General features: G+C 36.1%; 5 protein-coding genes across 15 annotated transcripts; 2 read left to right on the forward strand and 3 right to left on the reverse strand.

Annotated features, from left to right (window-relative positions):
• Positions 1–906: 906 nt before the first annotated feature.
• On the reverse strand, positions 907–3460 carry Arfip (ADP ribosylation factor interacting protein arfaptin). Of its 6 annotated transcripts, none has more exons than XM_025306814.1 (7): positions 3380–3460; positions 3142–3285; positions 2507–2710; positions 2247–2438; positions 1833–2154; positions 1579–1756; positions 907–1503 (listed from the first exon to the last, which is right to left on the reverse strand). In XM_025306814.1, exons 2-7 carry the CDS (start codon positions 3164–3166, stop codon positions 1351–1353), a joined length of 1074 nt encoding a protein of 357 aa, XP_025162599.1. In that variant the 5' UTR covers positions 3167–3285; positions 3380–3460; the 3' UTR covers positions 907–1350. The 6 variants fall into 6 exon arrangements, with proteins under 6 accessions (XP_025162599.1, XP_025162597.1, XP_025162612.1 ...); XM_025306812.1 differs by having other exon boundaries at positions 3142–3292; positions 3380–3440; XM_025306827.1 differs by lacking the exon at positions 3142–3285 and having other exon boundaries at positions 908–1503; positions 3380–3433.
• Positions 3461–3581: 121 nt separating this feature from the next.
• On the reverse strand, positions 3582–9491 carry koko (cyclin Q). Of its 2 annotated transcripts, none has more exons than XM_025306838.1 (6): positions 8891–9491; positions 5191–5324; positions 5014–5111; positions 4725–4943; positions 3946–4176; positions 3582–3861 (listed from the first exon to the last, which is right to left on the reverse strand). In XM_025306838.1, the coding sequence occupies exons 2-6, from the start codon at positions 5315–5317 to the stop codon at positions 3766–3768; spliced, it is 771 nt and encodes a 256-aa protein (XP_025162623.1). In that variant the 5' UTR covers positions 5318–5324; positions 8891–9491; the 3' UTR covers positions 3582–3765. The 2 variants fall into 2 exon arrangements, with proteins under 2 accessions (XP_025162623.1, XP_011146688.1); XM_011148386.3 differs by lacking the exon at positions 8891–9491 and adding an exon at positions 5508–5838.
• Positions 6540–11282, forward strand: Thor (eukaryotic translation initiation factor 4E binding protein thor). Its single transcript, XM_011148388.3, has 3 exons — positions 6540–7153; positions 10544–10696; positions 10820–11282. Exons 1-3 carry the CDS (start codon positions 7012–7014, stop codon positions 10864–10866), a joined length of 342 nt encoding a protein of 113 aa, XP_011146690.1. The 5' UTR covers positions 6540–7011; the 3' UTR covers positions 10867–11282.
• A 229-nt stretch (positions 11283–11511) lies between these two features.
• Positions 11512–15424, reverse strand: Sting (transmembrane protein sting). Of its 3 annotated transcripts, none has more exons than XM_025306865.1 (3): positions 15161–15424; positions 12654–12753; positions 11512–12236 (listed from the first exon to the last, which is right to left on the reverse strand). In XM_025306865.1, the coding sequence occupies exons 1-3, from the start codon at positions 15207–15209 to the stop codon at positions 11567–11569; spliced, it is 819 nt and encodes a 272-aa protein (XP_025162650.1). In that variant the 5' UTR covers positions 15210–15424; the 3' UTR covers positions 11512–11566. The 3 variants fall into 3 exon arrangements, with proteins under 3 accessions (XP_025162650.1, XP_025162643.1, XP_025162638.1); XM_025306858.1 differs by lacking the exon at positions 15161–15424 and adding exons at positions 12864–13973; positions 14274–14875 and having other exon boundaries at positions 11512–12753; XM_025306853.1 differs by having other exon boundaries at positions 11512–12753.
• Positions 15425–16008: 584 nt separating this feature from the next.
• On the forward strand, positions 16009–25248 carry LOC105187532 (macoilin-1). Of its 3 annotated transcripts, none has more exons than XM_011148389.3 (12): positions 16009–16224; positions 16980–17121; positions 17224–17350; positions 17544–17673; positions 17778–17844; positions 17962–18172; positions 18271–18526; positions 18766–19002; positions 19920–20096; positions 20237–20515; positions 20623–20816; positions 21262–25248. In XM_011148389.3, the coding sequence occupies exons 1-12, from the start codon at positions 16145–16147 to the stop codon at positions 21522–21524; spliced, it is 2163 nt and encodes a 720-aa protein (XP_011146691.1). In that variant the 5' UTR covers positions 16009–16144; the 3' UTR covers positions 21525–25248. The 3 variants fall into 3 exon arrangements, with proteins under 3 accessions (XP_011146691.1, XP_011146694.1, XP_011146692.1); XM_011148392.3 differs by having other exon boundaries at positions 19938–20096; XM_011148390.3 differs by having other exon boundaries at positions 17962–18169.
• Positions 25249–26714: the final 1466 nt, after the last annotated feature.

The raw sequence follows: 26714 nt of genomic DNA on the forward strand, positions 1-26714 counted from the left end.
ATTTTCGTTTTTATAACATTTGTCATAGTTTATCTATAGAAGAAACGGATTCAATTTTGTGTATATTATAGAAAGCTGTATTTAACAATAACAGTAATTAATATACGCTTTAAATTACAATATTCATCACAAAAATGTGAAAAACATTTATCGCGAAAATAACTTTCATAAATTAAAAAGTTTAAACATAAAAGCATAAATAATACATGTTAAATTATATGTGTATGTGTGTGTGTGTGTGTGTGTGTGTGTGTGTGTGTGTGTGTAGATATATATATATGTATATATATATATATATCACACAATTAATTTAAAAAGAAAAGTTATCATATGCGAAATTTCTGATTTCTCGTAATATAAACAAAATGTAGTACATATGAGAATCATCATATAACAGTATTCTGATATTACAGTTGTATATTTTCTTGACGAACATTTAGTACATAATTATTTTTAACATTCTACTGAGATTCGCGCAATTTGTATTTCCTTTACTTTTAGCAGAAATTAATTTGCAACATATAATTTAAGCAATCACATCGAATAAAAAAGAAGTCTATATAACTTAACAATTAAGGTTTAAAGCTTCAATGTTTATAAAATAATATGCGAGCTGTAAAGATTAATCTCTTAATAGGATATGAACATAGCCATTACTATCAAGCTGTATGCTCTTATTACATGTGTAAAGTGTGATATAAATAATTAATACCACATAAACAATTAATACCACTAAATTCTGTAAAATAGAAAGCTCCATTTATCGTGTTACGTCATGTTACGTATTTACATCGGAAATTTTCTCTAAGAGAAATATAAAAATTAAATATCTATTGCCTCCTCTCTTTTTCTTCCTCTCTGTCTCTCTTCTCCCGCTCTTCCCTTTCTTTCCAGCCTTTCTCTCTGTCTCTCTCTCTTTCCTTTTCTTCCTGCCTTTCTTTCTCTTTTTCAAGTATTTAAGTATTGAAAATTAATTTTCAAAAGGTTGACTAAGTTATTTAAAGATTCTGTTACCATCACGCAATTCTTTTAAAATAATTGTTAATTTTATATGATACACAATTTACGCGTCTCGAAGGTATATATTTATAATGATCAATACATAGATAGTTTGTAATTTGAGTTCAGTCTGTTTATACACCATGAAACTCACGATTTTTCACTCTAGCTCAACTAAAGTGTCAGACTAAAATGGCAGCTCTCAAGCACATACCGGTAAGTTTGTGTATTTTTTGATAACTGTTCTACATTTATTTACCACGCTTCGTAACGGAATCCACTTGGTGTGGACGAACGCACTTGTTATTCACATTCTTTGTAGTAGACGATAAAGTGTTTGGTCTAATTGAATTATTGCTCCAGCCATGATGGTAAAGTCGAATTCGGTGATTTCACTTTGATATTGAATTGTTTGAGAGTCGCTTCCAATGCAGTTTGGTTTCCAGAGAAGTAGGCGGATACAGCATTATGGAATAACAACAACTGCTTATGCATTACTTTAATCTAAAATGATATTATGCAATTAGGAGACTTATCAATTGGGTATATTCATAATTTGTAGAATTTGTTGAAAAATACCCTATTCTCATCTAAGAATTTCAATTTGATGGAAACGTCCGAACGCAGTTTTTCGAAATTTTGCTTGTGTCCTTCGTAATTAGCTTGTGCTTCTTCTAATCTCGCCGCGTTATTACCGTCTGATTTTGTGGCTTGCACAAGAGCTTCTAGATCTGTTCTATATGCATCATATTCTATCCTGCAAAATCATTATGTTGTAGTAAAATGAATACAAAATGACACATGTGGCAAAAACTGCAATAAGATTCACATACCTCGCAGTTTCATATTGTCTCACTGTAAGTAGAGTATCTTCGATCGTTTTATTACATAACGTATTCACAGAGGAAACAAAGAAATTTAAGGCCCCTAAAAGTGTCTCGCCATTTTTTGTCAAATTCCTCTGTGTTTCTGAATTATACAGAAATTCCTCTTGAAGCTCAGGTGATTTCTGCGCCAGTTCAGAAAATGCTTCTCCGAGGGCATGTTGTGTCTGCACAACGTGATGAAAGTGCGATGCCAATGCTCGTGATAATCTTAGAACATTGCAATATTTTCTCTGAGTGTCTCTGAGCAGTTCAATCTGTGTTTCCAGTTCTGAAATACAAAGATAATTTGTTGATTTAATATATTTTGCAGAAACTCCACTTAACAGTTTATCAGATGTATTTTCTCAATTGAAAATTTACCAAAATCTACAGTACGTGATGTTTTCCCTAATCTCTCATACATTAACTGTTTAGTACATTTATATGTGGAGATACTCCAATTCTTGATACTCTCAATTTTGCTCTGGGTAGTACGCATTGTTTGCGTATCACCATTTTGAACAGGTGTACTTGGAGATACTGCTACAGCTGCCAAACCACAGATATCTTTTACTATAATTTTTAAAGTTGCAGCAAGTTTCAAATTACTAATGAACCTGCTAACTAGAGTTGATACATACAATTCTGCGATGTAGGACTTCCTAAGTTCAAATTTATAGTGGCTGGTCTTGGATGGCTGTCAGAGCTACAATTATTCGGCACATGAGGTGGAGGAGTTCCAGTATGTACAGCATTGTCACTCTCGTTCAAGGAAGGTGCATCTTTTAACATCTCATGGATACTGCGTTCCATCCCACTTGATGTAACCGTAATTTGAGACATTTCTACAACAAAATATAGCCTTTACTCTTTGAAGATGAATTCTTATTTGATGAAATTATTTAATTTGCAGCCTAAGCAAGGGAGAAGTAAATGTGCTTATTTTCTGAACTCCTAGATATATTTCCATATTATATTTATATTCTGTTTATATTTTGTGCAACTATAAAACTTAGAATATCAAAAGCAACATATGAATAACAACAATAATAATACTATAGTTAAAGTCACTTCAAAATTGAATGTTATAATTTTTACAAAAATGTATATATAAACGATATATATCAGCACTTTTCGGCAGTACGCCATGCGCGCGTATGAGGTACTTACAATTAACAATTTGGCAGAATGCGACAGAGAGAAAAACGTTCACGACATTCGATCTCGTTGCTACGTGACGTGACGTACGAAGTATTATCGCGTGGAATATAATTACCGGGCCACAAGCTCGTCGTCACCATAAACGGTGTATTCTATCCCACACGCACACGTACAACGCTTTCTCTACTTGTCATATCTCGTGAGAATTTTCGGACAACACCAAGTAGCACGGAAGATACCGCGGAATGTCACCGGACACCTGTTTTCTCAAAGACAAAATCAGAGTTCACCTTTTCTGTCGAACCGCCACGATAAGGAACACTGTCGTCGACATAGAATAAAATGATACTTACTATACGAGATCAACGGCCCTGTGCGTCAATTATTTCTAACGTTATAACGAACGCTATGTAAATCGAAATACTCGATGGGGGAGATCTTTATCTACAGTGTTTCTCAAGTTGTTTCACAAGCAAGAATATGGAGCTAGATGGCGTGACGAGTACTAACGAGGACACAGAAGTTTGTATACCCTTTCAACTTCAAACTCATTGCTTCATTATAAATTTTATTAATCTTCAAAAGCATAATACATTAAACGCATAATTAAACAAATAATAATATACGCATGACGTATAGTTTTGTATTCAATGTGTTACAAACTATACAATTATTTTATATATGACAAAAGGAATGAGTCATTACGAAAGGAATTATTAGTAATACAGATGTATACTTATTAGTTATCTCTTGTTTCAGGCTCGTCATCATACGCTGCCATAACTTTTTCCATAATCTCCCACAGTTTGTCTCTTGTTAATTCTTTGCAGAAAACCTATTACAATAATTTATAAGTGAATTAACATTAACTACCAACTAGCATTACGCACAAATTAATGTGAAGATGCTGTACACTTACATTAAACCATGGTTGTTGATCACATTCGTCCATTAAAGGTACAACTACACCATAAATTTGTAATGATAAGTTAATGCAAGCTATTGCAACTAAATTCGGTAGATAATCAAGAATAGCTGGGGAATGATGAAAATCTTGCAACAATGCCATACTAGTTTTAGCAACTGGATACTTGGACCACTCTTCTTCACCAAACCATGCTTGTAAAGATCGTAAATAGTGCAGTATGTACTGTAACAAAACAGTATAATGTAATTACTAATGTATAATCTATATATGTAATTATTAATATATAAGGTGTCCCATAATTGTAACACACCAACTCCATAGGGATGTAGAGCTAAGCGAGAAAAACGAAAAAATCCTCTTCCATTTAGCGATATCTTGTATAGTTTTTTTATAATAACCGCGTAAAGTTTGGCGTTTGTCACGCCCATCACAGCCTATAGACGAGCTGTGTGCGTCGAAGGTGAGCGATAACGCGGCTCGCGCTGACTGTCGCAATGGCGTCTTGGCGCTTTGACGCCGCGCGACAGTCAGCGCGAGCCGCGTTACAACTCAGCCTCGACGCACACAGCTCGCCGCGGCACGTCTATAGGCCGCAATAGGCGTAACAAACGCTAAACTTTACGCGGTTACTATAAAAAAAAAACTATACAAGATATCGCTAAATGGAAGGACCTTTTTGTTCCTCTCGCTTAGCTCTACGCCTCTATGGAGTTGGTGTTACAATTATGGGACACCCTATATATGTACTAATATAGATATCTAAGTTTTACCTTATGCGGATGTACAGGAGTAACTTGAAACTTTAACATTCTCATAATCAGAAGCTCAGCTTGAACAATTGCATCTCTCATACTCCAATATTGATCTCCAAGATCCATTGGCTGAGATCCTCTATGAAGTGTATTATACGATACATTCATTACATCTCTTATCTTCAGTGTATCATCCTTGGCTTTACCAGCCAAGTAAAGACAAGTTGCACCTATCAACTAGAAGGAATAACAAAATTGATTATATTTCTGATTTGAAAAATAGCTAAAGTATATGATTTGTTCTTACATAATTATCATATCCTTGTGGAGTTGCTTCCTTTATAAATCTATGATACAGCGTCGCAGCAGTAGCTACTGTAAGTGGATGAGCTTCTAACTTTAAACCTAAAATCCAAAACAATTTCTAAGCGGTAGTTTATGTTAATTAAAACTTAGAGAATATATGAAATATTAGTCAGCTTACCACATTCAAAAATAAATCGTGAAATTGTGAAGCTGTCACTTGATTTTGTATAGTCAATTGTAATACTCTTTTGTAATGTGTTTCTCTTTTCACGTTGCATAGCAAGAACATCAATTACATCTTTCATTTTTGAGCTGCAAGATTTGTACAAATAATATTAACAAATTATTCAATAAATATCATGAACTTTTGTTATGAGGCTGATGATTTAGTTTCGCACAAAAATATATAAAGTTACATCTTATAAAAGTAAATCTAATATATAATCTTGTTTCATTATCATTTAGTGGAAATTTTACCTATTTTACTTATTTTACCTGAGAGTCTCAGTGCTGCTTGGTTCTGTAGGATTCATTTCAAATTTACTTATGAACCGAGAGAAAAATTCTAATCCTAAAGATTATAGTAAACTGAGCAGAACAAAATTTATGTAGTTTTCTCACACGATATTGACACAATCAACACAATATTGAACTAACTGCAATAAATATTATTGACTGACTTCCCAATGTCGAATAGCGAGTGCGTCCTCGAAGGAGTAGAAGAGGGGAGAGTGGGGTTATTTTCGTAATCAGTATTCATTCTTATATCGCGTGCATTCAGTACTACAACCGCTCATTGGCCGCGTTCAGCAGAAAAAGCTGCTTACTAAGCGCTTAGGGCCGGTTGTTCCAACTCCTTGATAAGTTAACTGATAGTTAAATCATATGTTTGTCTTCGTTTTTTTCTCAACTTAGACAAAAACAGAGATATGATTTAACTATCAGGGTGCGTTCCGTTTCATGCATGTGCGCGCATTTTTTACAGTATACGTGACATAAACTATACATAAATGTGCGCATATGCGTGAAACGGAACGCACCTTCAGTTAAAGCCAGCGGCACACGGTGCTTGTTTTCGTGCTGGATTGCTTGCTGGATGAAAATACTGTGCTCTGATTGGTGTATTTCCATCCATCTTCGGAAATGCACCAATCAGAACGCAGTATTTCCATCCAGCAAGCAATCCAGCACGAAAACAAGCATCGTGTGCCGCTGGCTTTAAAGCCCATATCAGACTACGGATTGGGATTGAGATTAGATTGAAATTTGACCAATTGAAAAAGAGAAAATAATCTCAAGTATAGTAAACTTACTCCTGATTGGTTAAATTTCAATCCAATACTCAATCCCAATCCGTAGTCTGATACGGGCTTAACAGCGCGTGCACCTACGCCACTTTTCTCCCTCTGCTTACACTTCACTCCTTTCCCGGTAGATTTGTCGCGTTACCACCTCCAGTGTTCATATTTAATGATCATGATGAAAAGACGAAGAATCGCGCCATGGTGAGGAGTGGGAAGGCTTTATATAAACGGAATTCTCGCTTATCGCGCATCGCGGTACATCGCGTCTGTTCGGCATTGTAGGTTATGTCGCGCTGAATTTGCGAAAACAGCATTATCGCGATAGCGCGTATCGCTTTGTATTTGGATCAAAGGGAAAAGCGGTCGCGTGTGAAGACCACTCGAGTTGTCTTGATGCACGAGTAATCGCACAATCTCCCGACGAAGTCGCCTCCATCGCATAGTCTCGCTCCCATTGTCGACTTAAATTTACGCACATTTGTCTAGATCGCGCGTCTTGTCCGTTCTCCGGATTATTACGCAGCGAACACACTCGCCTCTTATCGTAAGCAGTTGGAGGAGAAGCGTCAAGCAGCACGAGCTTTTTTGTTTACGGTGAATCGATTGCGTGAGATAAGCCGCAAATCGACAAGGGGTTTGAGAAAAGAGAGAGAAAAAAGAGAAACTGCAATACCGAGAGGAGAGAGATTAACACGATGTCGGCATCTCCAATCGCCAGACAGGCTACTCAAAGCCAGAGCATACCGTCCAAGAGGATCGTCATCCACGATCCCAATCAGTTGCCGGCTGATTATTCGTCCACTCCCGGAGGCACTCTCTACTCGACGACACCGGGAGGTCAGTTGCATTAGTTTATTGTATTCACCTCTCTCCCACTTTTCTCAGCCGCTACCTCTCACGCTCTCGCTCCTCGCTCCTCTTTTATCTTTTTCTTCTCTCTCAACTTTGCCGTCAACTATGTGGTCCGGGACAATGCCGCGACCGACGCTTGTTATTAATAAAATCACATCGCAGTGATATATAGGTGCGAAAACGTGAGCGCAATTAGAGCGCAAAAAGCAAAGACAGAGACGAGAAATTATACAGCGATCGGTTCTACGCTTTTATCATCCGCTCTCCCAACTTAGCGATGACTAAAGTAGCTTGCGCTATGTGAATTAATTAAAAATATATTCTTGTGATCGCAGAGAGAAAGAGAGAGAGAGAGAGAGACCTGGTGTCTTCCCACTTTTCATTCTCTTAATTGTGCCGGTTCCCCGGCCGTTTACGAGTTTCAGGCGCAAAGTTTTATCCAAGTTAACATATGCAGACGGATTCGTGCAGACGGATAAAATAAATATTTACAGATGTAGAAATTATTCATCATCTTCGAGAGCGTATAAAATTAGGACGGGTCGCAGACGCAGACAGCTGATAAATTCACAGCGAGAATAAAAAAGAAGGAAAAGAGAGAATAAACCGTCGCAGTCGCAGAGACGTTGACTCGTAGATATCGATATACTGTTTGGAGTCGGCATGGCCTCGATAAGCAAATGCACACACGTGCGAGTTTGCCGCCAAGGTCATTATTATTTACGCATCGCGCAATTGTCAATCGGGAGGGCGGCGATTATTGTCCGCTTCTTACGCAGACGGTCGACTTTGACGAACACGGGCATTGTGCGCGAGCGAGCGTGGCGATCATTATATAATTACGTATTTCGGAGTTCGATCGATCTTTTATCAGCGCGCTGGCGAAGCTCCGCGAAATAATTCGACATTTAATTCGCGGATGTGTTCCACATTTAGCTGAAGTAGCCGCGCAGTTATCAGTCCGCGATAACATTGCGCGCGACCTTGATATTAAACTTACAAGACTGAAACTACAATCGTCAAGCCAGACGCACGAGATATACGCGCGCGCACAGGCTATTGCGTTTTCAACACGACAGAAGCATAGTTTATCGCGGTAATGTGTTTACGTTTCTGCGAATGCGTCGCGGTCACTCGTATCGAAAGGAAGAGCGAGCGGAGTGAATGCGAGTCACAAGTATAATAACTTTGTTACGCGAAAAAAAAAAACAAAGAACGCATTCGTTCGTTCACGCTTTGTTTCAAGACCAGAAAAAACTGGAGAACATTTCTAAGGTAGATTAACTGGAGGAAGATAAGGTCGATAATCGTCAATTTCTCCGTGCAGTGATAACAATAATATAATGAGCAATGAACGAAGAAATTCGTCATAAGGAAACTCGCAGAAGTCTCGCAGTTTGAAACGAGAAAACAGAGCGATGACGAAAATGAAACCGACACGATAATACGAGAATCGTACGTTCTCCGGTGCGACCAAGTTTCACAATATACAATCACCTCGCTAGAAACATTCGTATGCATAATTTATTTCTTAAAAGCTTGTTATCATTCACGCACGACTCAGATTTGCGCAGGCAATTTTAAATTCAAATCACATCTTAGTTTCAGATTGTGACGGCAATGCGTCAATTTCAATATTATCGCGACTACATTCCATGCGTGACAATCGATTTTTCTGATAACACGCTTTCTTACAAACGGCATTCCGACGTTCTCTCTTACCATTTTTCTTTTCCCTCAATCGCGAAAGGCACGTGGCAGAACTGCGTCGCGGAGAGACGCAACGAACGAACGTAACATGCTCGTAACGCGGTACGAGCGAGCGCAACGTTTTTGGCGCAATGTTCGGCGATTTAGCCAAGGCCGAATCAGTATGTACGCGGTATGTGCTCGACAACATCACCCGATGTGATCGGTGACGCGTAATGTTTATCGCCGCGCCGTACCGCGTTAAAAGTCACGGCTCTGAAAACAAGTGTGTGCACAAGCGAAAACGGCTCCCGCCGAGACCTTCGAGATAACTTTAGCTTTAACCGCGCGACACGCACGATCTTTCATGCGTAGTACACTTCATTTTCGCGTCCAATCGTATTACAACGTTGTGCGTAAACAATGACACATGACAAATTGTTGTGCTATTTCGAAGGAAAGAGAGGGGGAGAGAGTGAGAGGAAAGTCAGATAGAGAATTCGCGTCTCGTTGCGTCCACTGAATTTCGCTAAGCCACCGATGCGGTTTCGTTCGATCGGAAATAGCTTTTTTACACACCTCGCATCGCATATGTTAAAAAAAAAAACAATATTCGCACGGAACGCGCAAATATTTTTTTTTCCATTATGTGCACAGCGCGTGGCGTAGAACGACAGTAAGACAATCGCTAACGTGGCGAGATTCCTCGTGCAAAAAGAAACTTAAATTGTACGACTGTTCTTTTTGTCGAACGAAGCTTCGCTGCCGGGAAGATCGTTTTGAAGCATCATAATTTTGATATCCATGCAGTTACGCACCCAACATTACACTGCATCCTGTGCGTATTCGTATCTATTATATGGACACTTTGCCAGAAACCGCCTGATGCATACGATCACTCGAGAAAATTCCAAGCTGAAGCGCAAAGTCGCAACTACACGTACAAAGAAATTCCAGTGTCGCGTTCCTCGTTGATATAGTGGGAGGTTGACTCGCACACGCGTGTCTTCGCATTTTCTACGACTAGTTTGTTTTGGCGACTTCGTCGACCCTTGCACCCCTTTCAGTTAGGTGTTAGCACAGAAATACACTTGTATAAATAGATACTTTGCACCGCTTTTCGTATAGCCACTGCGGCCATTGTATCCTTTCTAACGGCGTCTCATCGTCGTATCGCTCTTCTTCGTCTCTTAATTATGAATTTCTCTTCAAAATCTATCCCGTTCTTTCACTGTCCTGTCTCTCCCCATCTCTCCAACAATTTCGACGGTCTTTGTTGACAACGGAAAATCACTTCCCTAAAGCATCAAGATTGATTAAAGTGTTGTTATGATACGGCGAACGTGTCAAAGTAGCGATAATAATGCGAATTTCGTAGATTTTCTCATCTGGTAGCAATTAGCATTTCAGTTCTATCAGATAACAATAAGCGTGTGCATCGTATCGCGACTTCGAATCTGATTGATACTGCACGTTATATACGAATAGAAATACAAATTGTGTTTACAAAACAAACCGAATAAGATTATCTGTTATCAAAATTTCACCGAACTACAGCTGCACGGATCACTTCTGTATGATAATTTAATGCATCCATACCCAACTTCGAAGAATTTCGTTAGAATCCAATCTTAGAATAAGGCTGATGATGATGATGACCGGGATTAACAATGAGATTCTATGCAGGTACTCGCATCGTGTACGAACGCGCATTTCTCATGAACCTCCGAAACTCGCCGATATCACGAACGCCGCCACGAAGCACTCTAGCCATACCGTCGGAATTGCTGAAAGGCACGCCAGCCATTACAACGAATGCCGCCAAAAATGCTGATAAAGGTCAGATCACATTACTATTCAATCGCATGTCTACAAGAGAAATCTCAATCACATGTACATATGCTGATAGTAAAATATTAATCTCACATGTGCATTTTTCTCATGTTTAATGCAATGTTACAGATGCTCTGATCGAGGAATCTGCGGAGCAATTTGAAATGGATATGTGATATAAATACAACCGCTACTGCCACTTGTGATCGCGACGTGTGTTCCTAGCTATACTCAAAAGTCGATCTTGCACAGCATCGTTCGGAAGAGTATGGCTAACATGCCTGCCCAGGATTCAATTCTGTGCCTTTCACTGGTGTCTTTATTAAGAATTATGACCTTTTAAGCGGTAATACCTTTTCATCTTGTATGAAACAACATGTCTAATCCCATATGTATTATGTACAATCCATTTAATACTCGACGTTAGTACCCGGTCGTGCACGTAAAGAAACTTACGTGACGAAAAACGGCTGTGGACTTCAACGATCGTGATGTGTCTTCCCTTGAAATTTGCTGAAGCAATATTTTGTAATCTGTTTCTTAAGGGACTTGTATATGACTGTGCGAATAAATGATACATTTTATACAAATATCTTGCTACTCTTCCTTTCAATATCAATACAAATATCCTTATAAAACATAGGAGGTATAAAAATATTAAATGTAGCATATGAAAGTATATGAATACATACATATTGCATACACAAATAGAATATAAATTATAATATAATGACTCTTACACAATATATTAACACTTATATGTTAAACATTATTTTTTAAATATATGCAAAAAAATTAATTTTTGTATATAAATATAAATTCTTTGTATCACAGGACACATTCTTCTTACATACTTTCATTGACTTATTTTGTTACTTATGTGGAATATTTTATTTTAGATACTCTTTCTAAAATTAACTTTGCAATATTAATTTTAGTTCCTGGATCTGAATTATAATCATCATAATAAATTATTTCACATAAATTTTTTGTATCAAATTCATTCTGTAAGACACTGTGCAATTTTGTATGGAAACTAGAGATAATCTCTTGTCTAAATTGCCTACATACAGCAGTTTCTGAATGATTATGTTTTTGTATCTCATAGAATGTTAACAAAGGTGTAGCACCTTCTACTACTACATATACTGGATCAACACCTGATTTTTGTCCACCAGGATATATTTTGTATACATTGTTGCGATATGTTCTGCCTACGATACCAGCCCGGTTACGTATCTCTTCTTCAAGTTCTTGTGCACTCTCCATCCACTGATCAGATACCTCTTTTAAATCAGGAGGAATATATCCTGATGATGGTATTAAAATAAACAGCTTATGCACTGGGAAAGTAATGCCATGCTTATCTTCGAAATTTTCAATTTTTTCCACTATACCCTTGCTGGAAGTACCAGTGGATGGTAGTACCAGTCGCAAATAACCGTAATAATAGCTGTATGCCATACCAGTGCCATAATCCAAACCATTCAGATCACTGAAACTGAAAGTCGATAGTCGACTTGTTTCCCATTTAGAAGTTGTCCATCTTAATAACAAGAAAGAAAATGTCATACATAATGTGCACATATGAGGTCCATAATCCCACACATAATATAATGGGTATTTTCGTGAAGTGATGATCTGTCCCAGAACCAACAATGTAGCACAGATAATGACCACCATTGATGCAGTATTTGGGATGAGGTAATGGTTCAGTATCGACGTAAGATTTTCGCCAGACGATTGATTCACGTAAATAAATGAGATTAGTATTTGGCACAAACACAGTATTATATCACAAATAACAAAAATGATAATGAATACAGATGTCACGAGAAATATCACGATCAACGGCATGTCCACTTTGTTCTTGGTTGCTTCGTGTACGGAAAGAGCAAAAATAACGATTAAAGTGGCACCGTATGCAAGATGAATCTTCATTTTACCATCAGGTGATGAGTACCTTTCGCTGTTCGTCTCTGCGAAATTCATCGTTACCAAGTTTATCTTCTTCGAGATTATATCTGCCGCTCTTTCCGATTCTTCGGCAGGTGGATTGTCGTCTATTAATTACAAAAGAATACCGGTTCAAATTTTATAGCTGTTGAACGACAATGTTTCTTATAATTCGTTATTCACTTTTAATATTGGTAGCATCGTTCTTTTTGCTTACCAAAGCAGATAATAATTGTATATTGAATAAAGAAATAATCAAGATAGATCAAAGTAGACTTCGAGGAATTGATTAGATAAAGTTCACTCAACACGATATCTGACACGTATGTTGAAAAGTATTGTTGTTCTCTTCGCCCTGCTTTTAGCGGGAGGAAAATCGAAGGTTAGTTAATTTCAATTGCATTTCTTTCCAGCTCTCATCTTTATTAATTTGTTCTCTCTGTGATACTTTAATTTGCAAGCTTATGCTTATTTTAGGTGCAAATTATATACATAATTAATTCACCAGCTACTAAATTACTAGAAATTTTTCAAATTGATTCAAATAAGAGCCACTTTTACCAAACTGCAGCTGACAGATGTGCATTAATTCGATACAAAATGATTGGTTGGATCTAGTAATTCACCAGATAAAGCTTTACAATGATTGGTTGTGCCTAAACGTGCTATGTCGAACTAGAAATCCCCCCGTTAACCAACCTTGCAAGATTCCAATTAAAGTTGCTGCTTTGTTCCTCATTCTTTATTTCTTCTCACATGTCCATTTCTACCAACCGTGGTTAATTTAACCGACTGGTTATTCCATCGGAATGGACCAATCGCATTTAATAATTCTAGTTAACGACAAATGTGACTGGTCAATACCGTTGGAGTAACCAACCGGTTAAGTTAACCACAGTTGGTAGAAATGGGTAACAGCAGTTTTAGGTCCAGTTTCACAAAATCAAGTTTAAACCGTGATTACTTGAACTGACGTTACATTTAACGGCATGATTAAACTTATATCGCGTTCCACATGTGTTTTTAACTGTAGTTTACTTAAACCTATAGACCCATATTCAGAATATGCTTATAACCATGTTAATGAGCTGTTAAATAATCAGAAAGCATAATGTGTGGCTTTTCATTGGTTAACAGCGCGCTGACATAGTTACAAGCGTGTTCTGAATATGGGCCATAGTCTATATGAAGAAACTGTTAAAGACTTCTCTTTCTTTTCAAACGTAGAGTATGATTGGTTGTTGCTCGCAAACATTTTGTGAGTGGCGTTGGAGCATCTATTGTATGCACAGAGCCATCTATTGAAGTTGAAGAAGATTGGTTGTTGCTAAAAGTGAAAAGAGGGAAAATTGAAATAAGCTGGATGCTATGACATCTAGTAGAACAATATATCTGTTTCATATCAAGTAAATACTAACCAACATTAACATTTGCTGTATTTGTATATAAATATTAATTTATTAAAAGGTGGAAGTCCAGTGTTAATAATAATCAATTAGTTTATATTATCGATTTGATTGAATTTATCATATAATAATTGACTTTTATATATAGTTGCTACTCTGTTTTAGAATATAATCTGTCGAAGCAAAAAACCCAATATTTTAAATTAAATTTATATACTTACTGTTCTGTTTTATGAGAAATTTCATGCTCAATTTCTGCTAGAACTGCAATAACAGATTCTTTTGATAATCTAAATCGTGCATGAAAATCGACATTATCAAATTCTTCCAAATATGATGGTCGTCTTATTCTTATATTTCTTGTCCGTCGATAAATAAAGTTTTCAAAATCTTCATCTTTAGATGAAGATAATATGTATTCTAAAGCCATATCTTTTTGGCGTTCAAACGTTCAAAATATTTGTCAACTGAACTCCAAAACCGGGATAGTCGTAAATTTGTTTCTCAAATTGATGGTGCTGCAGTGTTAAGCTTCGTTTAAATTCATTGAACGCCCAAAGTTTTGGGTTTAACTTTAACTGTGAGGAATCAACGTTAACCATGGTTATGGCAGTTGTGGAACGCAATTTTTCGTCTAATTTTCGTCGCAATTTTCGTTCGGGCCTTAATCGGAATCTTGTAAGGTTACTAAAGTGGTTAGTCAACTGCAGCTTGGAAAATTTAAATAAATTTTCTAGCTAAGTTTCGGAACGCATTCGATGTTCATCCAGCTGCGTTCCAACGTTCATTGCCAGTACAGAAAATATATAGTTTGTGTCACGTATACTATAGATTTTTAGTCCTGGCAGTAAATAGGCCTGTTCGTTTTGTCTGCACTGCTGAACTGGTGCAACAAGTTAGAGTGAGAAAACCTACGTTTGTCTCATTTTAACTTATTACACCAGTTCAGCAGTGCAGACAAAACGAACAGGCCTAATATCAGAACGCAGCCCCAGAATTTGTTCTCTAATGTGATCCTAGTAGAGAATGTATCTTCGTTTTACATAGATCGAACTGCAGAGGCAGGTGTATTTTTCGACAATGAGACAACAGAAACATACAAACGTACAAAGTGAATAAAACGAGCTCGTCAAGTTTTCTCTTGCATTTCCTGACATGCAACGACTCTCTTCTTGATAAGTTGTTTCGTAACCGCAACGTATGATGTCGCAATGTCCGCGACTGTACAACAGCTCTCGAGTATCTGTCTCAAGTCACGGGATAACCGACGGAATTTCTTGGCTTAACAATTAATAAACACAACAATGATAATCTTAATCAATAAAATGATAAGAACTCGGTTGTCTGTCGCTCATTAGCACGCGTTGTTGCGTTGTCTCTCAGCAAAAGAATCTGAATCCGCCGTTTGGTAATGTGCGTTACAGAACAAGTTAACAAAAAGAGGAAAGCAGACAAAATGACGCGTATTGCTAGGTCAGAGAGCGAGCACTGCTAACTTGTACGATTTGAAACCGAACCGACCGCAGTACAGTCGAGAGACATCTACGATCGATAAAGGCACGTCTCGCTGTAGGGTCCCAAAATCGTCGCGCGCGGTAGCGAGGTAACGACGACTCGCAGCGGACTGACAAGAGAACACGGAGGCACGCATTTCGTGAATGCGATAAGGGGAAAAGACACGCATCATTTGACACGATAGATATTCCGACGGGCGATCAGCTAAACGCGATCGAAACACGAACAACGCAACGTGCGCGCGACAAACGCCGCCGATTTTCACGACGCAGGCGGTTCGCGGCAGGCACGCGCGATTAATCGGCAGATGATTCCTTGTCGCTGATTAAGCGCCATGTCCCACGATGGACCAATCAGCTGCTTGGTAAACCGTCGTGAGACCTCGAATCTGTCCACAGACGAATGACAACAAAAGAGACTGATAGAAGTCGCGCGCGCGAGAGAGAGCTCGAGTTTTTTCCACGCGCGAGTCCCTGGCGCGAGAGGAGAATTCTATCCTGTGGCGGCTTTTTTCCGTTCCCCGTAGCGCGCCGCGAATAACGTCGCTTAGCCGGTGGTGAAAGTGGTCGAGAGGAATATGAAGAGGAGAAATGTCGAGTGCGGTAAGCTTCGGAGGCCCTTGAAACGCAACAAGCTCACCGAGGGAATCTACGGAAGGTAAATTCTTCTTTCTCGCCGCCATATGCGTGTCTACTGTCCGGGAATGGCCGTTCTCCTCTTAAAAATAACCAAAAACCCGAGTGCGTGCCGAGGAAAGATGCAAACCGACAACGACGTATGGACGAACGGCGCGTGCCAGCGCGAGTTCACCGAACATCACAATGACGCTGTCGCGAATCGCGCATCGCCCGGTCTCGCGCGATCGTCGTGAGATGCTTGTTCCTTGCCGCTTGCTTGACACTTGCCTTCGAGTCCGAAACATCTCATTCATGCATGCCTGTTTGCACGCATTTCTGTCAATTTCCTGCCTATGTCTCTTCTCTGCATTCTAACGTGTCTGCATCTTCGTACATACGTGCGAAGATACGTAACATTCGTGTTTCGTCTCACGCCTTCGTATGCTGGTACATGGTGCACTAACAGACTGTTAATATCTCACAATATCATGAGACTGATTGGGCAGTTGATTGACTTTTGAGTTTATCACAATTTCATTCGAGGCGCTCGAGATCTCTTAGCGTTATGTAAGCTTTTCGCTTTCTCTTTTTTTTTTATTGTCTTGTACTTTATTGTATCAAGCTATGTGTTTCTTGCCATCCATGTCCATCTTTTTATTTCTATATATTGAACAGAAGCAGTATACTTGCACGGGGATAATTCATGATATAAACATTTAAGTTTAGTAAGTTCAGATTTGTAGCTTGCAGAAGATAAGTCGTTACTATGTATATTAAGATATATATTTGTTTCAGTACTTTGCTTTATCTGAAGTTTCTTCTACTATGGGCCATGGTGATCTTGGCAGACTTCATTTTAGAGTTCCGTTTTGAATTTTTGTGGCCATTCTGGATGCTCCTCCGAAGCGTTTACGATTCCTTTAAATATCAAGGCTTGGTGAGTATCACTGTTATATATAATTGTAAATTAAAAAATATATTATATCATATGCTTAAAAATATATGTGTAATAATTCTAATATATTATTTCTTTTTCCAGGCCTTCTCTGTGTTCTTTATTTGTATTGCACTTACATCAGACATGATTTGTTTTTTCTTCATCCCCGTGCATTGGCTATTCTTTGCTGCTAGCACTTATGTTTGGGTGCAGTACGTTTGGCACACAGGTATGTAGAAAAGACGAATGTACTGAGTATAGATATAAATGCTAGATACATAAGAATACACATACATATATTTGCCAAATTGTAATTTTTTGCTATATCAACATAATCCATATTGTGTACTAATAATATATGTACTAATAAGTAACTTTTAATGAACTTTTAATAAAACTAATTAAATCTTGATACTAAACAGATAAAGGAGTGTGTCTACCAACTGTGATGCTGTGGCTACTATTTCTATACATAGAAGCAGCAGTACGGTTGCGTGACTTACGTCATATGCCATTTCATCTAGACCTCTGCCGGCCATTTGCAGCACATTGGTATTTTCTTTTTTTTGTTTCAATAATATATATAGTTATGATATTCTTTTTTGTGTTTATTTCTATGTAATTTATTGACCATTTGTTTAAATCAAATTTTTCAGCATTGGCTATCCTGTAGTTACATTGGGCTTTGGTTTTAAGAGCTATGTAGGCTACAGAATGAGGCAGGTTAGTCTTTTTTATCAATATGCAAATTTATTATAAATAAAAGCCATTTTGTTATATGCTATTATATAATGTTATTACAACATTTATGTACCTTTATCTGTTCTTATTATATAACAGAGAAAACAGAAAGATGTGGCAAAGGAAAATGAATTCTACTTGCAATTACTGCAACAAGCACTGCCTCTAGAGCAACAAGCTATGTCAATGCAGCAAATACAACCGCAAGTACAGTCACAAGCACACGCCGTTACATCAATAGAACATGTTAAAACTCAAACACACAAATTGAGTCCACAGTATAATCCAAGCCCTGAAAAAAGCAGAGGTAGCTTGTATTTATTATCAAACTACTTGAAAAGAATACACTTATGTTCACGTGTAAAACAAACATTTTAATCGCATTTGTTTTTATTTCCTTTTTCTTAGGGGGCAATAATTCAGTAGAAACAAACCTACAAAATGGCGGAGTACACAATAGTAGTCAAGTCACACCACAAATGCATAGTGTTGGTAATAAAACTACACATAGGAAATCTTTAGACAAAGGCGAAAAGCAAGAAGAACAACATAATAAACACAATGTATCAAGTATATCGCCATCAGATAAGAGTGACAAGAAATTTATACACAGTAACTGTAGTACTGTGACGCACAGTGACATACAGCTCATTGAAAGAATTGGGTACGGCTAATTATATATATATATATATATATATATATATATATATATATATATATTATATATATAGGAAATATCACTTTTCTTTAACTTTACTCTAGTACTTTGTGGTATGAATTCTATTCTTCGAATAAATTGGAGCATGCCGAACACAGATGAGAGTAAAGTTGAAAAATTTGATATACATATTTTTTTATTATACATTACATGAGATGTATTTACTGATAATCTTTTAAAAATAGATCTGTAAATGATTTCGACATAAATGAAGTAGAAAAAGATAAGTCTATTAAGGGTTGTGGACATACTACGATAAAGTCACAATCTAATGGTTCAGTGACTGCAAAATGGAACAATGTAAAAGAGAATCGAGATTCATCGTCGACCACTAGTGTCCAACGTGAACGTAAGACTCGGCAGGTTAAAAATGCAGGTGATACTGCAACAGAACAAAAACAACAAGATGATTATTGTCAAAGGTATATTAACATGACGGGAATATATTGTAAATATATTGTAGAATGTACGCTTGTATGTATGTTTTTTTGTTATTCTTGTGAGCTTGCAAGTTTCCCTCGCTATAATTATACCCCAAGCTTAATGTTACTTTTTCCTTGTTTCTTAATCTGCTTATTCTAATTGAATATTAGACTTGCTTTGGGTCTGTTTTTTATTTTTTTTCAAGAACTTTTGAATTAATGCACAATAATGCAATAAGTTAGAATGAGAAAAAATATATCTATTTTATTCTAACTTATTGCACTAATTCAGAAATCTTTCAAAAAAGAACAGACCTTTTTAGCTAAACTAGTGTTGTACTAAAATTTTCACTTCTTTTCTCTTCAGTGTATTAGATTATATATTTACTTCGCTTGAAATATAAAGTATAATCTAGTTCAACTAAAAAAAACAGACCTCTAGCTTAGTCTATAACTTAACTATAACTTATCCTAATCTTAATTCTAATCTATTTTCTAACACACGTGGATATATATATATATATATATGTGCACATACAGCATTCCTATTTACTCACCTACACACACAACATACACCATATACAACACATTCCTACTCACCCACTATTGCTTTATATGTATACTACTTTATATGTATACATAGAAATCCTATTAATGAACTCGTGTTTTTCAAAGGTATTAAATTGAAACTCAAATTATAAAAAATATGATAAAGATGCGTGCGCGTGTTATGTAAAATATATATTCTTATACACACACATTCATTCACTCACATTATGTATACACACGCATATTTTGTCTTTCATTCTTATTAATGTATTTATAGATGTTAAAAGAGAGCTCGCATCTCGTATCATCTGTTGTCACCTCAATAGACTTGTTATTCATCTTTGCAGCATAATTTGTCATTGAAATAGGTTACTGGTATGTCGTAGGCTTGAAGCAGATATAAAACGTCTAAAATCAGATTTGCAATCAAGTCGGCAGTTGGAACAAGAATTACGGTCGCAAATCAATACCTTGTTAAATGGAGAGAGACAGGCTAAAGGAGACATTCAACAACTCCAACATGATAATGATCAGTTACAAAGCAAGTGAGTATGTTAAAATTTGCATGTGTATATATGAATTATTTTTATATAAATCATTATACGACTAAATTATATATTACAAAATATAAATAATAGAAAATATTTTCTAATATTTATATATATATATATATATATATATACAGATTACACGGTCTAGTAACAGCGCGTCAACTGGATAAACAGACGATATCTTCGTTAGAAAAGCGAATTGCGGAAGAGAGAAAGCAACGTACCGCATGCGAAGCATCTCTTGTCTCTGAACGGAGAGCACGGCGAGCTGCCGAAGAGGCACGTTCCGCGATTCCACCCCCACCACCTCCGCTCATCAGACAAGAATGCACCGATACGTGTAAGAGTCGCAGATCTCAAATGGAACAGGATCTGAAAAATCTGCGCCGCGAACTCAAATCAAAGGAAGAAAGGTAAAAGAACGAAGTCTATCATCATAGTCTTCACTATGTGTAAATTGAATCGAATAACTTCTAATGATCGAAAATTAATGACATATGTTATTAATGATGAACACTAGGTGTAATGCATTGGAGAAAGATGCAGCACGTTGTAAGGAAAATCACAGAGAGTCTGAAATTTTACTTAGTGCGCTTAACGCGCTACAGGACAAAAACGCACATTTAGAGAACAGCTTAAGCGCAGAGACACGTATAAAACTTGATCTGTTTTCGGCACTCGGCGAGGTCAAGCGACAATTAGAGATCCGAGAAAGTAAGTAGTAATTGTCTTTTCTTTGTTTTATTTTATGTATTTTATACTTCCATCTTAGCAGGTCCATGTTAGTAAACGATTTATAAAAGATAATGGGTGTTATCTTCTACAAGATAACTATAAGATGACACGCATTGTTTCTATGTCGCGTAAAGTACGAGTAAAGTAAAAGATAAAGTATGTTATATAATCTGTATTAAGAACGAGAGAGAGAGAGAGAGAGAGAGAGAGAGAGAGAGAGAGAGAGAGAGAGAGAGGAGTGAGGAGAGAGAGAGAGAGAGAGAGAGAGAGAGAGAGAGAGAGAGAGAGAGAGAGAGAGAGAGAGAGAGAGAGAGAGAGAGAGAGAGAGAGAGAGCACGTATATAAATATTTCTATGAATTGTTATTGTCAGCTGTCCATGCCTATTATTAATGTGTACACATTATACATTTTCTGTTGGATTAGGCTTAATCAGATCTCAAGAGAAAGAAATTGAGATGTTGAAAACAAAAATAGCGCAAGATTTAGCTGTGATGCCACAAGACACATTTGGTCCAGCGCCAACCTGTGCGACGTCCAAGCTTCGTTTAAATAGTGAAGTGAGAGTAGCCGGAACAAAAATACGTTCGAACGAAAGTCCCTGTCCAGGGTGTACTGTGTCAAATTTGGATCCGAATGCGACAGCGTACACGCCTAAAGGTTCCCTCGTAGCATCGACCGAAGCTTAAAAGAACTGCAATCTCTTATCGCATCAGCGCCCGATAGTAGGATATATCAACTACAAAAAAATGTTTCAAGTTTCTCCGTGGAAACAATTACTCATTCAGTTCCTCTAAGTATACATGAAACAGATTTATCAATTGGTTACTGAATTTCTCCTTATATATCCACGTTTCTTCTTTTGAAGACAATATTTTTATTAATATATACGAATCTCTCTGAATACGCGAAAATAATTCACCTAAAGTCTTCCATGAGAAACTTTGCGAAACATGTTTTGTATCATGTCTTGTCTCTCAGAAAGAATGAAGCCATTGACATTATGATCACGTGATACGACAAATTTGCTGGATTTTAGAACATAAAAATCCAATGACGATTTGTAACATTTATGCTGTAGGTTGATTTTACGGATATGATATGATATAATTGTATGATGCGTGATATAATTCGGGCGAATAAGATGAAATGAAGATAAAAAGCATCTGCATACGTTAAGTATAACGATGTAAAGTTGAGACTAATGCTCTGATCATAATCAATTTAGAAATGTAAGTGGGTATGTTCTATATCCTACAGATATTGTTTTTTTCTTTTCAAGAATACCTCACAATTATATTTATCATATACTTGTAACGTATCGAACAATATAATTCTAATAAGTAACGGAACTTTTTTTAATTATATACATGTATAATTAAATTTAATAATCTTTACGTGAGATGAGAAAAATGATAAACATTTTGTTAACTGAAACATGATAAGAGAGAAAAATATATCCGTATTATGATCTTCCTGCAGCATACACCTAAACGTGCGATGACTTGTTGAAGATGCATTCTTATTCAAGTCGTAACTCTGAAGCTAGTCCATCATACAAATTCTATTTAATATCATTGGCGTATTGAGCCATTTTACGTCATACAGTTGTCATGTGGAAATAACCATTGACATACATGGGGAGATACACGAGCATTATCATTATTGAACAAAAAAAAGATCGGATTGTCAAGACGCCAAATTTATTTTACATGATCATGTGTCTGTACGATGATGATATTCATAGTCGCGTATCTCTATACTTTTAAATTCTCGTACTTTAGTTTAGTGTCATCCTTTTTTATGTATTGGCTTTCAAACGGTACAAAATAGTTACTATATTTTTCATAAAAATAAAAGATAAAAAAATGTACGGATTTTAATGTGATAAATGATTGGTTCATAGAGATTCAAAATTAAAAATGACCGTTAATTTGTTGTATAGAGAGGGATAAAAAATACGCAGGCGTATAATGATTATTAGGATATGAGATTATGTAATGCCATACTTCGCGTTAAAAATGAGTTTAAATGCAAAATGATAATTTTATTACATGAGTACAAATATTGGAGCGTAAAATATTATTTTCATGTGATTGCTTCATTTAAATAAGCTACGTTTAATTAATCGCTCTTCAGTAAAATTGAGTTGATAAAAACTACTTTGTGATTAGATGTAAATGTGTGGGTAAAGATTTTTCTTTTCTGTTTCTTTTGTGACGTCCACTAATATTAATTTTGAAACTAAAAGTAGGAGAGTTTTGTTTTTCTTAATTATTATTCTTAATACATACATGAATATACAAGCACGAATATACACTAGTGTTACATGACTTGACAAATTATGATATCATTATCAATTGGTACATAATGTTTATAAAAGATCTGTGGAATTATAAAAGTATAATAATTTATTATTATGGCGTATTTGGGTGCAATTCATTTTAAACATTCGCGAAAGTTGTAAATTGTTATGACCGTTGATTACGTTACATTATACGTTATCATTTTGATCTAGCTTTATATATTTTCATCTTAATAATCGATAAAGATTGTTATTTAATTAATACGATTGGCTCGCAGGATGTTTGAAGAAGAGAATTGTTAAGGCAAAGTGTGATGGCATTACGTGAATGCTTGATCGGCGTTAATAAATTCTGCGTTTTCTTATTCTATCCGCAAGAAAGCCAGTACTTGCTTCTTTACGCGTGCTCACGCGCAAACGTAATTGTTAACTGTTTACGAAGTCATTCTTCCATAATTGTACATACGAAGCACTGTCATGACAGTTTACTTATGGACACTAGTAGTGGATCATGACCAACTAGTCAAGCGAAAGATGTTCTATGAGCACAAATATTTATTAGGTATCTAACATCGTTTTTGCCTTCTATGGAAAATGAAAAAAGAGAAGATACAGAACTCACATTTTCATCTTATTAAGATTTAGTACCCGGACTCGTTGGATAATAAACTTCTGATGAATCCATGTTTCCTGGATGATCCACGTAAAAAAACGACGTTGTAAAAGCTCTTCTAGCTAATGCACAATATATTTATCATTAAATTTTGAACTTCTCAATCTTTGAGCAGTGCTTAGTTTTTTCTTATACTTCCGAAAAATTGTACGTAAATTTCTTTATTTGCGTTTACGCTAATTACATTAGAATAACTGTATATCCATATATGTACTATTTTTGATATGTATTATTCAGTACATATTATAAAATAGGAACATGATTGTTGATTTACAAGAGAACAAGAAGAATCGCAATTTCGCATTTACAATCGATACATATTTCCGTTTTAATTGTCAACAATTTGAACTCTAATGCAAATCACAGAATTGCACTTCGTTTTTCTTTGGCGAATATATTTGTACTAAGTTTTTTGATTTTACGTTTGCGTTTGCTTACGTTTGTTTATACACGGATAGCATAATAACAATATGATAATGATGTGTAAATATTCGCTGAGAGAAAACTTTGATACCGTCGTAACGCATTGGTGTGATTATTGTAGGGCACTTGCGTGTTTGCATAGTCAGTTTTTGCTACACGAAGTTACTTGTGTCTCGAATATATCCGCACCGATATTTCACGATGTAATGAGGATTAGATATTAAAACAACGATACGTATTTATTTTGAAAAATTATGGTTCAGGCAGACACCATTCGATTCGTTAAAATCTCTATATGTAATATCACGAATAATTGTACCTGACCAGGGTGTGTTGTAGCGTTCTTTTGTTTATTATTTTGTTCTGGCTAATTTACTTATTATGGTTTTAATTCCACCAAGAAGGCTGGCTTGATGAGCAATTAATTAATTATTTAACGCGATGATACACGTACATATTGAGTTGTGATATATACATACACAAGTACATGGAAAATACACACACATAGGCACATAATGTACATGACACGCATGTCACGTGTAAATATGCACACACATTCGCGCTTACATATTTATTTGTGTATACTTGTACATTGCGTGCGTACGTCAAGAAACATATGCAGTTATCTACGCGTATACACATGCATATATGTATAATTATTTTAGTTATATATACAATGATGTTCTTATCATAATAAATTAGTAATGATGATAACTAATCGATCGTCGTAGCGGTAAGTTTCCTATTTCCAGACGTATTATTCGACTTTTGCGCGATAAAAGGAGAAAGACGTGTATAACAAGCTTAAGTACTTAACTTTTTTTTACTTTTATTTTGCGCTCTTTTCAAATGCGAGAGAGAAAGAGAGAGAGGGAGAGAGGAAGAGAGAGTGAGAGAAAAGAAGTATGCACAAATTCAGGGTACTTTTGTAATATTTGCTTCCTAAATCTTACATACATATATGTATATATGTATATATGTGTGTGTGTGTGTGTGTGTGTGTGTGTGTGTGTGTGTGTGTGTGTGTGTGTGCGTGCGCGCGTGTGTGTGTGTGTGTGTTATCGATTCTTTGATATTATATAACTAATTTATTAAGTTGGCGAGAGGACAATATAAAAAAGATTTTTTGTTTTATAAAAGTGCTCGTGTTGAGTCTGGTCGATGTTTCAGTTGAAAGATCGCCGTAGATATCTTTTTTACGTGTTAGTTGTTAAACTGATGTTCTTACGCGCTTCCAACGCTTACAGCTGTGTACTTATTCTATCCTTTTATTTAGCGTTTAAGTTATTGCCGAAGACGAATGTATATTGTTGGATGCAACAATAATACGGCTACTGATCTCATCTCATATGTATCGCTACCGTACACGCAAATGCCCTTATATTATTATGAAAAATGAAAAATGCGAAATGTCGTTGAAAGGAAACATCATAAAACATATTGTAACTCGCGGATAAGACGGATCAAAATGTCACATCACATGTAAACCGTGTAAAACAATGTCTAATCTTGAGGAAACACGCACTTCTACGTGCCCCATGTAACACGTACGCAGTGAGGCAGTATATAAAGAGAAAGAAAACGGAATCAAGTACGGTGAAAACTTATCTTGCGATTGACCGTAATGCGTATATTGCAACGCAACTTGCAAAACGTGAAATAGCATATACGCCACTATTATCATACATGCGTTTCTACCAGTTAGTTCGTAACTCATACCGAGCTTGAACCCTGTTCAAACGACAGCACTTCTCGTGAAGCGGTGCTGAAACGATCTTGTATTTATATATAATGGTTCTTCTCTCTTTTGCATATTTTTTGTCTATCTCTCAATCGGTCACATAGAATATATTTGACTTTTGTTTTCGTACTAAAAACTACACGATTTATAAATTTTCCTCTCATCCTTTCAAAGATATATAAAATTTCCTCTATTAGTGCGTACAAGTGTAAAAATTACAATTCCCCTCCTTGCTGTATATTCCAAAAAGAAAACTTTCAAACGTGTATAATTTGGAGAGCATATGTATCTTCTGGTTTTTATAGAATATCAAAGTGATATAATATAAAAATTTCTAGATAACAATGTTGTTTTACACATTGTTACGATTATTTTATAGGTCAAGATGCAAAAGGGACTTAAAAGTAACAAATTTGGAAGAAATTGATTTGTAGCAATATGTTACGCGCAATATTGAATTTTTGCTATAGTTGGATTATTTGAGAATATTGCAATTTCCGAAATATTATAAGGAGTTAGAAGAATTATTGATATTAATAATATGAACCAATTTTCACTGTGTACTATGTACCGCTATATACTCCGTAGTAATATTTATTAAAATAAACATTGTAAACTGATACTGCGTATATTTCATACATAACTACAAAAAATAGCATTGAGACTCATCAGAGTTTGATATTTCATTACAATTTTCATATAATTCAAGAATATATTTTTAATTTATCACATGATTT

The sequence above is a fragment of the Harpegnathos saltator genome, unplaced genomic scaffold (genome assembly GCF_003227715.2).
Source record: "Harpegnathos saltator strain DR-91 unplaced genomic scaffold, Hsal_v8.6 scaffold126, whole genome shotgun sequence".
Classification (NCBI taxonomy): Eukaryota; Metazoa; Arthropoda; class Insecta; order Hymenoptera; family Formicidae; genus Harpegnathos; species Harpegnathos saltator.

Bases quoted from the DNA above. Each gene is read 5' to 3' on its own strand.
- LOC105187532 (XM_011148389.3), top strand. From the start codon at position 16,145: ATGAAGAGGAGAAATGTCGAGTGCGGTAAGCTTCGGAGGCCCTTGAAA. The intron at 17,845-17,961 runs GTTAGTCTTTTT...ATTATATAACAG, and splicing joins TAGGCTACAGAATGAGGCAG to AGAAAACAGAAAGATGTGGC. The intron at 20,097-20,236 runs GTGAGTATGTTA...ATATATATACAG, and splicing joins AATGATCAGTTACAAAGCAA to ATTACACGGTCTAGTAACAG.
- Thor (XM_011148388.3), top strand. From the start codon at position 7,012: ATGTCGGCATCTCCAATCGCCAGACAGGCTACTCAAAGCCAGAGCATA. The intron at 7,154-10,543 runs GTCAGTTGCATT...GATTCTATGCAG, and splicing joins CTACTCGACGACACCGGGAG to GTACTCGCATCGTGTACGAA. The intron at 10,697-10,819 runs GTCAGATCACAT...GCAATGTTACAG, and splicing joins CGCCAAAAATGCTGATAAAG to ATGCTCTGATCGAGGAATCT.
- koko (XM_011148386.3), bottom strand. From the start codon at position 5,545: ATGAATCCTACAGAACCAAGCAGCACTGAGACTCTCAG. The intron at 4,177-4,724 runs GTAAAACTTAGA...GTTTTGTTACAG, and splicing joins CTCCTGTACATCCGCATAAG to TACATACTGCACTATTTACG. The intron at 3,862-3,945 runs GTAAGTGTACAG...TTATTGTAATAG, and splicing joins ATCAACAACCATGGTTTAAT to GTTTTCTGCAAAGAATTAAC.
- Sting (XM_025306853.1), bottom strand. From the start codon at position 15,209: ATGTCAGGAAATGCAAGAGAAAACTTGACGAGCTCGTTTTATTCACTT. The intron at 12,754-15,160 runs GTACGTTTGTAT...TGTAATTAATAG, and splicing joins GAGCTCGTTTTATTCACTTT to ACGACAATCCACCTGCCGAA.
- Arfip (XM_025306814.1), bottom strand. From the start codon at position 3,166: ATGGTGACGACGAGCTTGTGGCCCG. The intron at 2,711-3,141 runs GTAATTATATTC...ATTTTGTTGTAG, and splicing joins GACGACGAGCTTGTGGCCCG to AAATGTCTCAAATTACGGTT. The intron at 2,155-2,246 runs GTAAATTTTCAA...TTTGTATTTCAG, and splicing joins ATCACGTACTGTAGATTTTG to AACTGGAAACACAGATTGAA.